The sequence below is a fragment of the Bombus flavifrons genome, chromosome 10 (assembly GCF_040668555.2).
Source record: "Bombus flavifrons isolate JBK064 chromosome 10, iyBomFlav1_principal, whole genome shotgun sequence".
Taxonomy (NCBI): domain Eukaryota; kingdom Metazoa; phylum Arthropoda; class Insecta; order Hymenoptera; family Apidae; genus Bombus; species Bombus flavifrons.
The window spans coordinates 12,191,138-12,204,334 of record NC_138451.1 but is presented as its reverse complement, the minus strand read 5'-3'; the positions used below and the strand labels follow the sequence as shown (position 1 = coordinate 12,204,334).

At 31.1% G+C, this 13,197-nt stretch overlaps 2 protein-coding genes across 4 annotated transcripts; one reads left to right on the top strand and one right to left on the bottom strand.

Moving 5' to 3' along the window:
• Window positions 1-7: 7 nt before the first annotated feature.
• On the bottom strand, window positions 8-3,371 carry LOC138184528 (small ribosomal subunit protein mS39). Of its 2 annotated transcripts, none has more exons than XM_069122588.1 (10): window positions 3,112-3,371; window positions 2,875-2,980; window positions 2,593-2,790; window positions 2,261-2,508; window positions 2,076-2,184; window positions 1,664-2,000; window positions 1,386-1,588; window positions 976-1,308; window positions 684-899; window positions 8-576 (listed from the first exon to the last, which is right to left on the bottom strand). In XM_069122588.1, exons 1-10 carry the CDS (start codon window positions 3,138-3,140, stop codon window positions 415-417), a joined length of 1,941 nt encoding a protein of 646 aa, XP_068978689.1. In that variant the 5' UTR covers window positions 3,141-3,371; the 3' UTR covers window positions 8-414. The 2 variants fall into 2 exon arrangements, with proteins under 2 accessions (XP_068978689.1, XP_068978688.1); XM_069122587.1 differs by having other exon boundaries at window positions 684-905; window positions 3,112-3,370.
• A 3,378-nt stretch (window positions 3,372-6,749) lies between these two features.
• Window positions 6,750-13,170, top strand: rtet (major facilitator superfamily domain-containing protein rtet). Of its 2 annotated transcripts, none has more exons than XM_069122088.1 (7): window positions 6,750-6,856; window positions 11,465-11,727; window positions 11,821-12,112; window positions 12,180-12,400; window positions 12,490-12,580; window positions 12,695-12,832; window positions 12,891-13,170. In XM_069122088.1, exons 2-7 carry the CDS (start codon window positions 11,479-11,481, stop codon window positions 12,983-12,985), a joined length of 1,086 nt encoding a protein of 361 aa, XP_068978189.1. In that variant the 5' UTR covers window positions 6,750-6,856; window positions 11,465-11,478; the 3' UTR covers window positions 12,986-13,170. The 2 variants fall into 2 exon arrangements, with proteins under 2 accessions (XP_068978189.1, XP_068978188.1); XM_069122087.1 differs by lacking the exon at window positions 6,750-6,856 and adding an exon at window positions 9,654-11,386.
• The last annotated feature ends 27 nt before the right edge of the window (window positions 13,171-13,197 follow it).

Here is a 13,197-nt window from a genome sequence, read left to right as displayed (position 1 = left end):
GAGATCAGAAGAAGAAATTTCGTGTATCTGTAAGATTCTTGAATCAATAAATATCGTAACACTTTAGCCTTTGAACGTGGACGAATGAGTTATGATGTTAAGCTACGATGCAGGAAATAAGTATTTGAGTGACGAGAGAATAGTACCTCCCACTGTCGCACAGCATAATTTATTAATCGTAAGTACCCTAGCTAGGGGGGCAAGGACGTTAATACATATCAATCACGCATGTAATTTCTATTCTTTGAATGACAAATTGATTGAAATATACACATATAACACAAATGTAATGAAGAAATTGAGTCGGTTTTATAAATTTTATACAGCTCAATGCAACATTTAGATTTACAATTGCAAGAACAATAACAAAGAAAGAGAGTACGTAATTACATAATTAACATAATTTTTTCATAATTAATTTGATTTTTTGGTATTAGAGGAATTTAATGCTTCCGCCCCAACTAAATTAATCAATTCCTTGCGATAAGCATCCGTTAATTGTGGAAGATTGTGTAATTCTGTAGCCATTTTAACAATATGTGGAAATCCTGAATTTACAGAATACTCGAGAATAAGCTGTAAAGATAAATGTCTTAAAGTTACACTTTAAATTCGAAGAAGCTAAACTAACTCTAACAAACTAACTAACAAACTAAAGAGATTATAAATATGAATATACGTACAAAAGCTCCCAAAATACATTCTTTTGAAATATAACTTTCAAATAATTCATTCACTTGTTTTTCATTCATTGTTGGAAGAAATAAATCTGATTCATTAATAATATATGTCAAAACTTTAATACTTTCTTTTATACGACCACCATGCAACAATATTGTTGGTATACAAGCCATTGCAGAATTTTCAAGTGGAGAATATGTTTCTCGTTTTGTTTTGATCTCTGTCTGTCAATAGCAAATTGTTTATTTTTATTACATGTACTTTTTTGTCATTTACTATTATAAACAAACCAACCTGAATAACTTGCCAACAATCCCAAGCTGCATCCATAAAAGCCGTTTTTAAAGGTGAATCAGCAGGTAAAACATCCATTTTCACTAAAGATAATACTTCAAGTTTCAATGGATGGTCTGCGTAACATAGAGCATGTATGTCTGACCATAATCTCAGTAGATGTTCCATTGAAATTGCTGATGAAGAATGTTTTAAATGTTGTATGATTTCTAGATAAATGCGTCTTGATGGCACATGTATGTTTGGAACAAGCTTTTTGTAAAATTCGAAAAACTCATCAACTGTACTTGTTGATAATACTAGTGACATATACGAAACGTAATAATTGTTTTCCTATATAAAAAGCTTTAATATAAAAGGGCACTAAATTGTATCATCTAATATAAATACTTAAATTGAAGAAACCATACTATTCCAGCAGATGTAATGAAATTATAATTGTCTCCTGTCAGAAGAAGCTTATGAACCATATCACCAGCTTCTCTATCGAAGAAAACAGAAGCCATATACATAGCATGTTTAAAAAATATATCATCCATTGGATCTTCAATACTAAAACTTCTATTTTTTAGTGAGTGTAGAATATCTACGAAATTAGCATTTGCATTTTTATCTGTAAGAGAGGGATATAATTAACTATTGTAAATAAATAAAATTTAAAAAACAACCATTAATAAGCTATAATTACTGTTTTGCGTAAATATAACTATAATATAATAATACGTTGCTAGCGAAAATTTTATATTCATTCGTTTGAAGTCCATAAGCAAACGGTGTGTAATATCTACATTATTCTTCTTTTGTGTTTTAATCACTACACTAAGGGCAGCATTCAATGTTCTAACATTTGGTTTAACCCTTTTCTTATTTATTGTATTAAGAATATCAAAAAGATATTTCATTGCCAGTTCACAGTTATGATTAAAATTTTCTGGAATCAGCCTCAATAAATAGTTGTAAGTAGTAATATTTAATGGAATATCTTTCTCTTCGCATTCCTGATACAATACCCAGGCTTCATTTATCTAAGAACATAAATTTTAAATGTATTGTATGATAAAAATATACAAAAATTCGTTCAGAAATTAAAGTTAATATACTCTTGAATGTCTTGTTAAACCACATATCATAATGTTATAAGCTGCTGCTGCTGTTGAAGAATCTTGTGTTTTTAAAAATTCAAACAGTTCATTGATTTCTGTCACATACCTAAAATATGAAACTGTTGAAAATAGTGAAATGTAAGTGTAATTCTCTAATTTCATTATCTTTTTTTACTACTTACTGCCAAGCATATTTATCCTGCTTTGCAGTAAACCAGTCTTCTAAACGTGAATTATTCTGTGAATTGTTTTCATTGTTATAAAAACACAATAATTCTAAAAGTATTTGTTTTGTATCATTAGAAACATTATAGTCTAACAACTTATAGATATGCAAAGCATCAGGCACTATATGCTTGGATATGACACGTAGAAGTATTTCTTCTGATACTTGACTTTTATCAGTATATGTTGGGAGTGGTATAAATGCCTTAAATATAAATTAAAAATAACTTATGTTTAAATACACCAAATATAATATATGCATGTTATATCAATGCTAAATAACACATACTTCAATTTCTGGCTCTGAGAGATGTTTTGGAAACAAATCTCTGTGTTCATTACGAATCCATTTTGCAGCTTTTCTGCCTGCCTCATATGATAATGCAAAAGTACGATACTCTGTTTTCCTCAGTGGACATATATAAGGATCATTATGGTACAAATAACTGGTGTTATTATAATCTTTTGGTATTGTCCGTTCAAGAGCCTTTTAAAAAAGGTAGTAATAACAAAGTTGATATATATTTCCCTTGATATATTTTCTACAAAAGTAAATTTTTAATATATTTACCTTTAAAATATCCGTAGGACCACGTTGTATTCTATCTGGTATTTTAACTTTAGAATTTGATACTGATAATGAAGATTTTAACCTTTTTAACTCAACACATGAAGTCCTGTGAAACAAATAATTTATTGATATTGGGGGGGAGGGAATAATATGATGTGTATTATTTAACAAATAATAATATTCTTAATCTTTTTACCAACTTGAATAAATTATGTCATTGTAGTAAACATTACTAACCTATCTAAAAGATATCTGAGACGATTCATTATGAGTACCTTGATTAAATACTGTTTATAATAGAAAATCTTATTATTTAAATATTATATAAAATGTAATTGAAAATCGCAAAAGTTAAGACGTGACATATACATTTGTCTGTGAAATTCTGTGTACTGTGTCTCTCAAATAATTGCAACAAAAATATGTACACTTATGTGTGTAGTACGAAAGCGAAGTTTACACGACACGCTTTTATCGTTTCTACTTGAACTGACTAGAACATCTATTTGGTTGCCTATGTACAGGCTTTACTTTTTTTTGTATTTACAAAATTAGATAAATTAAGAATGTTATAAAAGTTTTATCGAAAAATTTTTACAATTTTATAAATTTCTACTTAATTTGAATTCGATATAGCATTAGATTATATATTACGAAATACTATTTTAATATTCTATCACACCACTGAATTTTAATCTTTTAGTTGCAGTTATATCTTTATAATAAAATAAATCAATTATTTGAATATAAGATTAGAAAAATTTCGAATAAAATAGTAGAACATAAAGGAATATTAAAAAATTTTACTTTTCATAAAAAATAGATTTTAGAACATTGATTGTGCGTATTTATTTATAACAATAATTTGTATTTCTAAATTTTCTTATACTAAATTGATCAAATAATGATGCAGTTTATAAAACAAATCGAATTTTAATTGATATTTAACGAAATAATCGACATTGATTGTTTTGGATGTAAAACATTTCAAAAGTAATCTTTCATGAAAAAGATTTGCAGAACTTCAATATGAAAAATAGACAAATTTACTATTTGCTATTATTTAAATATTGTTATGCAGAAAGATTACATAAACAAAATTGTAGACGAATAACAGCATAGATATATTCAGATTGTGATTAAAATAATAATGTACAAAATAAAACAAAATCGATCGTAAAACTGACACTGCAGAAAACATGGAACATTCTAATGGAACATGGAACGTGTAAAGAAAAATTTCCTTAAGAAATATATTCAACCCTTTCTTATTAAATGCTTCGACCCATCATTTTTATCTCTGGTTTTATAAGAACATCATATATACATATATACATATGTATATGTAATAGATGAATATGGCAGCTGCACCGTCGTATCTACAAGATAGAGATTCATTTCTTTCAGCGCATTTATTGTTTAGCATATGAATAGTAAACACACGTATACGTGTACATATATACGTATGGATGTTGAAGTATACCCTTTGGCATATTACAAAGAATTGAATAAAGTTTATAAGGAAGCCAAAACCAGTCCGCGAAGAGAAGCAGTTCTTTGCCGTGAGAATATGCGTGCGCGTAAACGTGTTAACATGTAATTGTATGTGCATGTACGTATACTATATAGTGCTCACATAGGGAAGAAGCCAGGTGTTTTATTTCAAACCGTGGGACTCTTAAAAGGGGATGCTTACACCACGTCTTCTACTTGAAGAATATGAATGAAAAACAAAATTCGTGTTTCACCGACCAACAAGAGAAACGACATTAGCTCGACTACTTTCATTGTATTTTCTTATTCGATCGAACGTAACTTAACCCCTAGTCCTCTCGTTTTTCTCTTCTTCTCTTTTCAGCTAATTTTCTCTTTTCCTTGTATTTCACTACAGTAAAAAGAATCAAACCGTACTTTAGTATGAATTTTTAAGCCACAATACATATCATATTGTATTTGTATTACTTAGGAAGATGAACAAAGAAATATCGAATCTATCATTGTCCATCACTTTCTTCTGCTCTATTCTTGGTCGAATCATTCGCGAATTTAACGAATTCGATCGTGAGAGAATGATACTATGAAAAAGGAAAATTGATTCCTTTTCGTTTACAATTACAAATAAATTTTTAACGATCTTTAACGGAACTAAAGTTCAAATTATCCAATAATTATCGACTTCTAGAAGCTTATGTATATGATCTGAAATTTACTGAACGAAACAATGATATGGACTAGTAAATATATAGATATGAGTAGAAATTAATAGAATAAAAGTTCTCAACTTATTCATCGATTTTTAATTTTTATTGCAATATACTTTAAAACTAAAAGAATGAAATTTTTGCGATATTAGGATTAGGATGATAAATTTAAGATAAAACGAACTTAATTTTTTCAACGTTTTTTATTATTCTATTTCACACATAAATTTTATCTAATTGTAAAGAATATGTACATTTGAGATTTGTAATGTAAAATTTGTCATCTGTCACTAAAATTTAATATATTTTAGATGTTACATGCCACTTATTTGGATATATCCAAACGTAATATACGTAATATACGTAATATAAGGAATTGAAGACATTTTGTCCTGTCCTTTTTTTATTTCTAAATAAAACGAATATCAATATACATAAATAAACAGTATATTTTTATAGTAACAAAAGATAAAGATTTTGTGTACATTATTAGCTTTTCGAAGAATGAATAATTTGGAGGATATTTTAGTCCGGTATCGGAAGCGCAACAGATGATAGGTCGAATAGATCTAGCAGGCCGGGACGAGTGCAATTTGATCTAACCTTCAACAAATAATGCCCACATCCCAACCTGTTAGTATCCTCGACGAATTTAGGTAAAATGATTACCATTGTCTTCTTGTTAATCCTTTCTCCACCAATATTCATCGATCGTTGTTTGTTTCTGTCTTCTACGATGAAATATAATGCATTCCGATAGGCCGGGACAAGTGCAATATTGAGAATTATATTATAAAACATTGTCACAAATCTCGGCCTATCTTCTATGCAAAATAACAGATTTTCTCGTGCTAAGATAAATTACAATAGAACAATGAAATTTATATGTACAGCAAGGTTACGTAAAAAATTGTTTATATAAAACATTTGCTTCTATTAGGTTATAAGGATAGTTGTGTAATGGTTGGAAACAAAAGCCTTCATCGAATCTTTGTGTAAACACGTGCTCTTGAAAAAACCCCTATCTTACAATCAGGTATTTTCACACAATCTCTTCGATTCGGTCTTCAAATAAGTCATTTCCAAATCAAAGAGAACACTATCCATTTTAATTCATTTATGTTATGAATTATGATAGATCGTGTGCTAGTGTTATTTTGTACACGAGTTTGGGTCCACTACAGCTTCGTGCACAAATATTACGTAGAAACCGGGTACGATTAACATACAAGGTACGCGCCGTATAATTTTAAGTCAAACATTATTCGAACACTTTAATTTAATATTAAGACTTAAATTTAAAGGAAGCCCTTATAATTTTCTTGGTTAATCTTCACGCACATACCTACGACACACATTCGATCAAACGGCTTTCTACAGTTTCGGTAACTACAATTTTCAACAACCCATTTCCTCGATCTTGCCTCTTTTCGAACACGATAAAATAAAATAGCAGGTAGACAGCGTTTGTAGTCCGCTATTCAGTAACCGTCACAGACATATCGCAGTGAGTAATACACATTTTGGCAAAAACACGTTGCCGGTGTACACCCTAACCCCCAAATCAAAATAAATGACGTCCTTCACCGGTTGCCAATATCCCGCGCAACGGTTATCCTCTCTTCCTTACCCCTCGTCACGTTCAATGTTTTGTCCCGTTTCGTCCCGTTTCGTCTCTCATCTAGTTGGAAAGTGCGATGTAAACGTCGTAAAATCGACGTAGAAAACCAAACGATCCGAGTTTATTCGTCCACTGCACGACACTATCGACAAAATACAACGTATGCATCACGATTTATTTTAGAACAATACATTGATGATAACTACGACGACAACGGTAATAATAATATTAGCGATTACAACGATAACAAGACGTAAACTTCTTCCGTTGAGCTCGTGTTTCTCGAGAAGGAAGCACGAAAGACGTGACAACATCCCACCCAGAGAGTTCTCGACAAACTGCTGCTCGTGACCAGGTGTCTCTTCTCTTTATTCCTTTTGGGTCCCAAGTACATGAAAGCCCCCAGCTATATAGGTACCCCTAAGGGTCGATGGTGGGGGCTTATTCTTATTTAACAGCAACGAAGCAGGAACACCAGCAACAACCAACTTTAAAGCTTCCCTCTTTTTCTTTTTCGTGTCCTTTTCTCGATCTCTTTTTACTCTCCGTCTTTCTCCGTCAGTTTCTACCTTCAATTCTTCCAACTTCCTCCCCTTTTCTTCTCCCATTTGCTATCCCTTTCTCTTCCTCCCTTTCTTTTCCCTTCCGTCACCTTCCTTCTACTTTCTTGTTACCTATCTCTTTCTCCTATTTATTCGAGTGGCTTTATTCTTTCTTTCTATCTTACGTTCCTTCCTCGTCCTTCTTGGGCCACTTTGTAGCGCAGATCTATCGTTAAAGCCCGCCAAAATTGTATCAGCTGTCCTGAATTTTGCTCCGCCTGTCAAGTACGTGACGTATACGATTCTTCTTGTTCTGTCTTTTTGTTAGCTAGGTGTCCTATGGGAAAAAAGGGTCACCCGAATCTTACAATAGTAAGGCTATTACAATTTGCGCAGTGACACTTTTCGTGACGTTTTAAAAATATCGTTTCAAAATTATCGTGCATAACTCATACTAAATATGCATAAATACGTAACAGCTTATTTTTAAATAAAAACGCATTTTTACTTAAAATAAGTCTTTAGCTTTACTGTATATTTGTTTTAAGAAACAAAGCTCCCTTGCAGTTTGTACTACGTAGTTGCAGTTACGAATGATTAAACGTGCGAACGTTGAACATATATCATTCAAAACTTGGACAAAGGAACATCAATGGTTAAATATCTTCTTCGATGATAAAATATCATTTTTTCTAGATTATATTTACATCTGACAATTACCTTAACTGTAAAGTTAAATTGCTGCAATTATACTACATAAACATTGTTATCAATTATAATTCTGATTCCAATACATATAACTTAATTAATAGATTTGGGATAGAATAATTAAATTTTTGACAAGTTGATGAGATCAACTAATTTGACCGTAAACTGAATTGGATTTAACACCTGGTTCTGTCATTTCAATATGCATTCATAAAAATATTATGTAAACACATAGGATTGAAGTAGCAAAGACAAATTCGAAAATGAAACTGAAATATTTTCCTACGAAGTACGCGATATGTTTAATTGAAAAACGTACAATTTGATGATATAACTGTTTGATCGAGTTGCTGTAAGTTTTCAAGTAAGACATTACCTTAGTGTCATTCTTTGATTTGGCGTTGACACGCGTTGATACGCAAAAGAAGAAAGAAGATTAAAAACAGAGAATGATTGAGAACCACTTGTAGGAGGACAGCTGCCGCAGCGAGCGCATCTGCTGTCGGTTGCGCGGGCACGCGCGCTTACATATCCTTATTCCTATGTTGGTACTATACACTCTATATAGATGTACACGGGTCGAACGCATACGGTACTCCTCTGTTCTCTTTATTTCTACCGTGTTGTTCCATCCTTTTTTCGCTAGTCCTTTCCTTTTCCCTTTCTTTCCTTATTTTTGTCCGAACATTCGCTGCCCCCCTCCTCACCTCCTCTCTCACTCTTCTCATTCTTTCCTCCTTCCCCTCCTATCTACCTGTGTCCTTCGTTCATTTCAGTTGGTTTCTTTTTTCTCACCCTTCAAACTGCGACATCGCAGCATTCGAATCCCGTTTTCAATATACCTTCTAGCAAATGCGTCTTCTCGTTGTATTGGGGGTTGACGGACCATCGTCTTCCCTTTAATACCGTTCAGGGTAAGGATTTATAATCCATGAAAGAGAGGGTCTACTCGTGTTTATGGCATATACGATGGTTGTCTGATTTCGAAAGGTTCGTACACCTAGTTCATAATACAGAGCTTACGCGAGCAATAGGGTTTTCTACGGTGTGTAACAGCACACGATGCAGCTTGCCATACAGCCGGTACGTAGGCCGCCGTGGTACCCGAAAATTTTCTTTGTTCCCATTGTTCAGCGAATTTCCACCGTGCTTTTACGATAGCTACGTTTCTTAGAAAATTGTTGAATTTGTCGACCGAGGGATTTTTCCATCTGCTTACCTTGTTCCGCCTTTATTTCCTTCCTTCTTTTTTTCTTCTTTATTATCCACGAAAACCCTCACGGGATTTTAAGTTCGGCTCTTTTGTTCCTTTGCATACCTGCTCTCGTTGAAACGAACTGATGCGGTAGTTATTGGTATGCTTCGTTTAAATTTTTCTCAAAATTCACTGAGTTCATCTACTACGTTTATTTTCAGGAACGAAAGAATGTTAGTAGAAAATTTGCCATCAGCACTTAATTTTGCAAAATGTATCTATGATTCTTATCTCTAGTGAAGAATAAAATTGAAATCTGTTATAATATTTAAGGCGATTTCTTGAATGTTTAGCGTGATGCTAAGGTTAATGCTAGATCAATTTCGTAGAAAGTTAGAATTTCTTTTCTGCAGTGTTATTTTTGTTATCTTATCTTTAAATAAGAAAAGTTTTGAAGTATATCGACACATGTCAGAGAATGGCATCAATGTGCAGCATGTGCTTCACACCGTAGGGCCCAGATGGCAAGCGTTGAATCCCTTGCTTAAATTTTCATCACGATATAACACTACATACTGCCTTCTAGACCACCTGTTCTATGCGTAGTTTGAAACTATTCCTATAATTTCACATTACGTACAAATACATATATGAATTAATAGTGTGTATAATAATAGAAAAAATTGTGTTATTTTCGTTAATTTTTTCAAACTATTGAACCTTTATATCTGTTAACCGTTCATATGTACGCTATGTAAATTATGTATGTATATGTGTAAAGTATAGATCGACCAATTTTTCAATCACCCTGCATTAATAAAGAAATTCTTATTTTTAATATTATACCTTATAAAAATGTTTGTGTTACCACTAATATAATTAGTGATGTTAAACAGATGTTTCTATTTTTTGTAATCTGTTTAATCTACGTTTACATTAAATGGAAAAAGATTTTATGCATAATGATCTATCTATTCGTAATAATGTATTGAGTTAACAAACGGTCGTTCCGAGCGACGTTACACTTCGAGACGAAATTCAAAAGATCTTTGTTCGTATCGAGGAAGTGAATCCGTGGTCGAATTCAAACGTGTCCGTGTATACAAATACTTTATATCGTCTATAACAACCGGAAGTTGAACATACATAATGTTTCTGGGTGCGCCTGTTTGTGCTATTTTTCGCTTCACTGGCAAATAAAAACAAACTACTGATTAATCATGATTTGATGAATGCAATATTCATTATTACAATGCAAATATATATAAAAGATATCTTATTATTTCGGCCAATTTTCTTGGGAACTTATTCCATTTCTTTTTTATTTACATCATTATCATTTACTGATACTATTCTGATAATACTAGAAATGAAAATATTTCGGAAAGATATAATCTATAAATAATTATACACGTCCTATCAATTTTATTTTTTAATGTAACAGCAGTTATAAATCATTGCGGCAGTTAATATGTTAATGTAAATCATAATAAAGGGAGGATTTATTTTTTGGTATATAGAAATTCTAAAGACCATAGTATATATAGAGACATAATTATAAATAATTTTGTAAACTACTCTAAATGATAGAACAATAAAAAATACTTTATTCCCCAATGCTTTGATCCAATAATAAAACAGATTTCTTTCTTATTGATTGCACGAACAGTCGGTAAGGAATTACCGAAATAGAGATACAAGGAAAAGTAGGTCAAATCCTTTCACTCGTTGGAATTAATTCTTCAAAGTATTTACGATGGCACAAATAGAAAGTATCACAGCTAAGCAAAACTTCACATTTTCAGAAGAATTAATTCCTGCTACAAAGATTGTTGTGTAAAATGTCAAAGTGAAATTGTTCAACTATCAATTATGCAGATAATTAATAAGAGGAAGCTATGAAATATTGAAAATATTAATGGTCCATTTGATACAAGTGGACCATAGTTTATGTTTTAAATTACAGTATTATTTAAAAGTTTTTATATTAAGTACCTTTGCTGTTATAATATATTATATTCAATAATGGCTAAAATAAAAGATAATACTGTCCAGATAGTATTTATTTCTTTACTGCTGGACCTTTTGGCATTTACTATGATATTACCATTGTTACCAGCTTTATTAGACTATTATAAAGAAATAGAAGATAATCAAGGCATATATTTTAAAATTTTGTATTACATACAAAATGCAAGAAAATTTTTTGATGCTCCTGATAAAGTCAATACAGTACTTTACGGTGGTTAGTCTTTTTCCTTATTTTATTTAAGTTATTGATATATTAATATGTATTAACATAGCTGCATAATTTATCTTATAGGTTTTCTTGGTTCTATGTATTCTTTCCTACAATTTTTGAGTGCTCCGATAGTAGGAGCGTTATCAGATATATATGGAAGGAAACCATTGATGATATTTTGTTTAACAGGTATTGCATTGTCTTACCTGTTATGGGCACTTTCTTGTAATTTTGCTATATTTGTATTAGCAAGATTTGTTGGAGGTATTAGTAAAGGAAATATTAATTTATCAATGGCTATCATTAGTGATGTTACATCTCCAAAAACAAGGGGAAAAGCAATGGTAAGGTTTAAGATAAACATATGAATAAATGCAACATACATTGAAGACAGATGAATGTAAATAAAGAAATAAGTTAATCTTTCTTATTTTCAGGCACTTGTTGGCATAGCTTTTTCTATAGGCTTTGTAGCAGGTCCAATGATAGGAGCATTTTTTTCATGGATTTCTAGTGATAATAGAAAAGGGACTTGGTACATAATACCTGCAGTATTCGCTCTTTTCTTGGCAGCGAGTGACTTGTTTTTTACTGTTTGCTACTTAAAAGAATCTTTACCATTGAATTGTAGAACCAGTAATTTTGTAACTGGTGCTTCTGGAATTCTTACTTACATTAATCCTATAGATCTATTCCAATTTAATGGAGTATCTCGGCTAACTTTGCAAGGTGAAGTTGCTTTAAATTAGCATATTATAAATTCTATAGAAATACATATATATATATACAATTTCAGACAAAAAGGATTTAAAAACACTGGGTTGTGCATATTTCATATATTTGTTCGTGTATAGTGGCTTGGAATTTACCTTAACTTTCTTAACTCATTATTTGTTTAAATTTACAAGCATGCAACAAGGATGGATGTTTTTGGGAATTGGATTAGTTATGGCAATTTTGCAGGGAAGTTGGGTACGAACAATTCCACCTAATAAAACAAAGTTTGTTGCAGGATTGGTAAATATTTTGAAAACACAGAGCAAATATTTCTGCCATTATTAATTTTACATTGATTAAATTATATTATTATATATTAAATATTTTAGGGTTTATGGTTGATTATTCCAGCATTTATCTGTGTAGGTTTAGCAAATGATATATTGACATTGTCAGTTGGAGTATTTCTGTTTGCAATTTGTGAGTATATTGTGACATAAATTTATGTATATGAAATACAACAAATATCTATGGATTATTTATTATATTTGATTAAAATAAATAAAAATTTTATATCTTTTTCATACATTATAGCAACTGCCATGGTTGTTACATGTATGATGACGCTTGTAACACGTATTGGTCCAGATCATCAAAAAGGTGCAATAACAGGTGTTTTTCGTTCTCTTGGAGCATTAGCACGAGCTTGCGGACCTATTGTAGCTTCTTCAGGTAAAGATAGAATATTGAATTATTTAATTCAATAATTTATATTGAATTATTATTTTAGCTTTCTGGTGTATTGGTAGTAAGGCAACATATCTTACCGGTGCTGTATTTCTTGTACTTCCACCTTTAATTCTTCAAACTGTTAAGTCATTTTGAAACAAAGGAAACAAAGGTATTTATATAAGTATTGTATATTTATATTTGTACAGTATTTTTACACATTTTATAACGTTTGTTGTTATAACGTTTTATAACGTTATGTAAACATTTAAGAAAATATTCTTTATACGCTTTTTGTATCATGTATGGAGAGTGAATAATTGTACATTTTAACATGCAAATTTTCTCTCTTTACTCTTCCCTCCTTT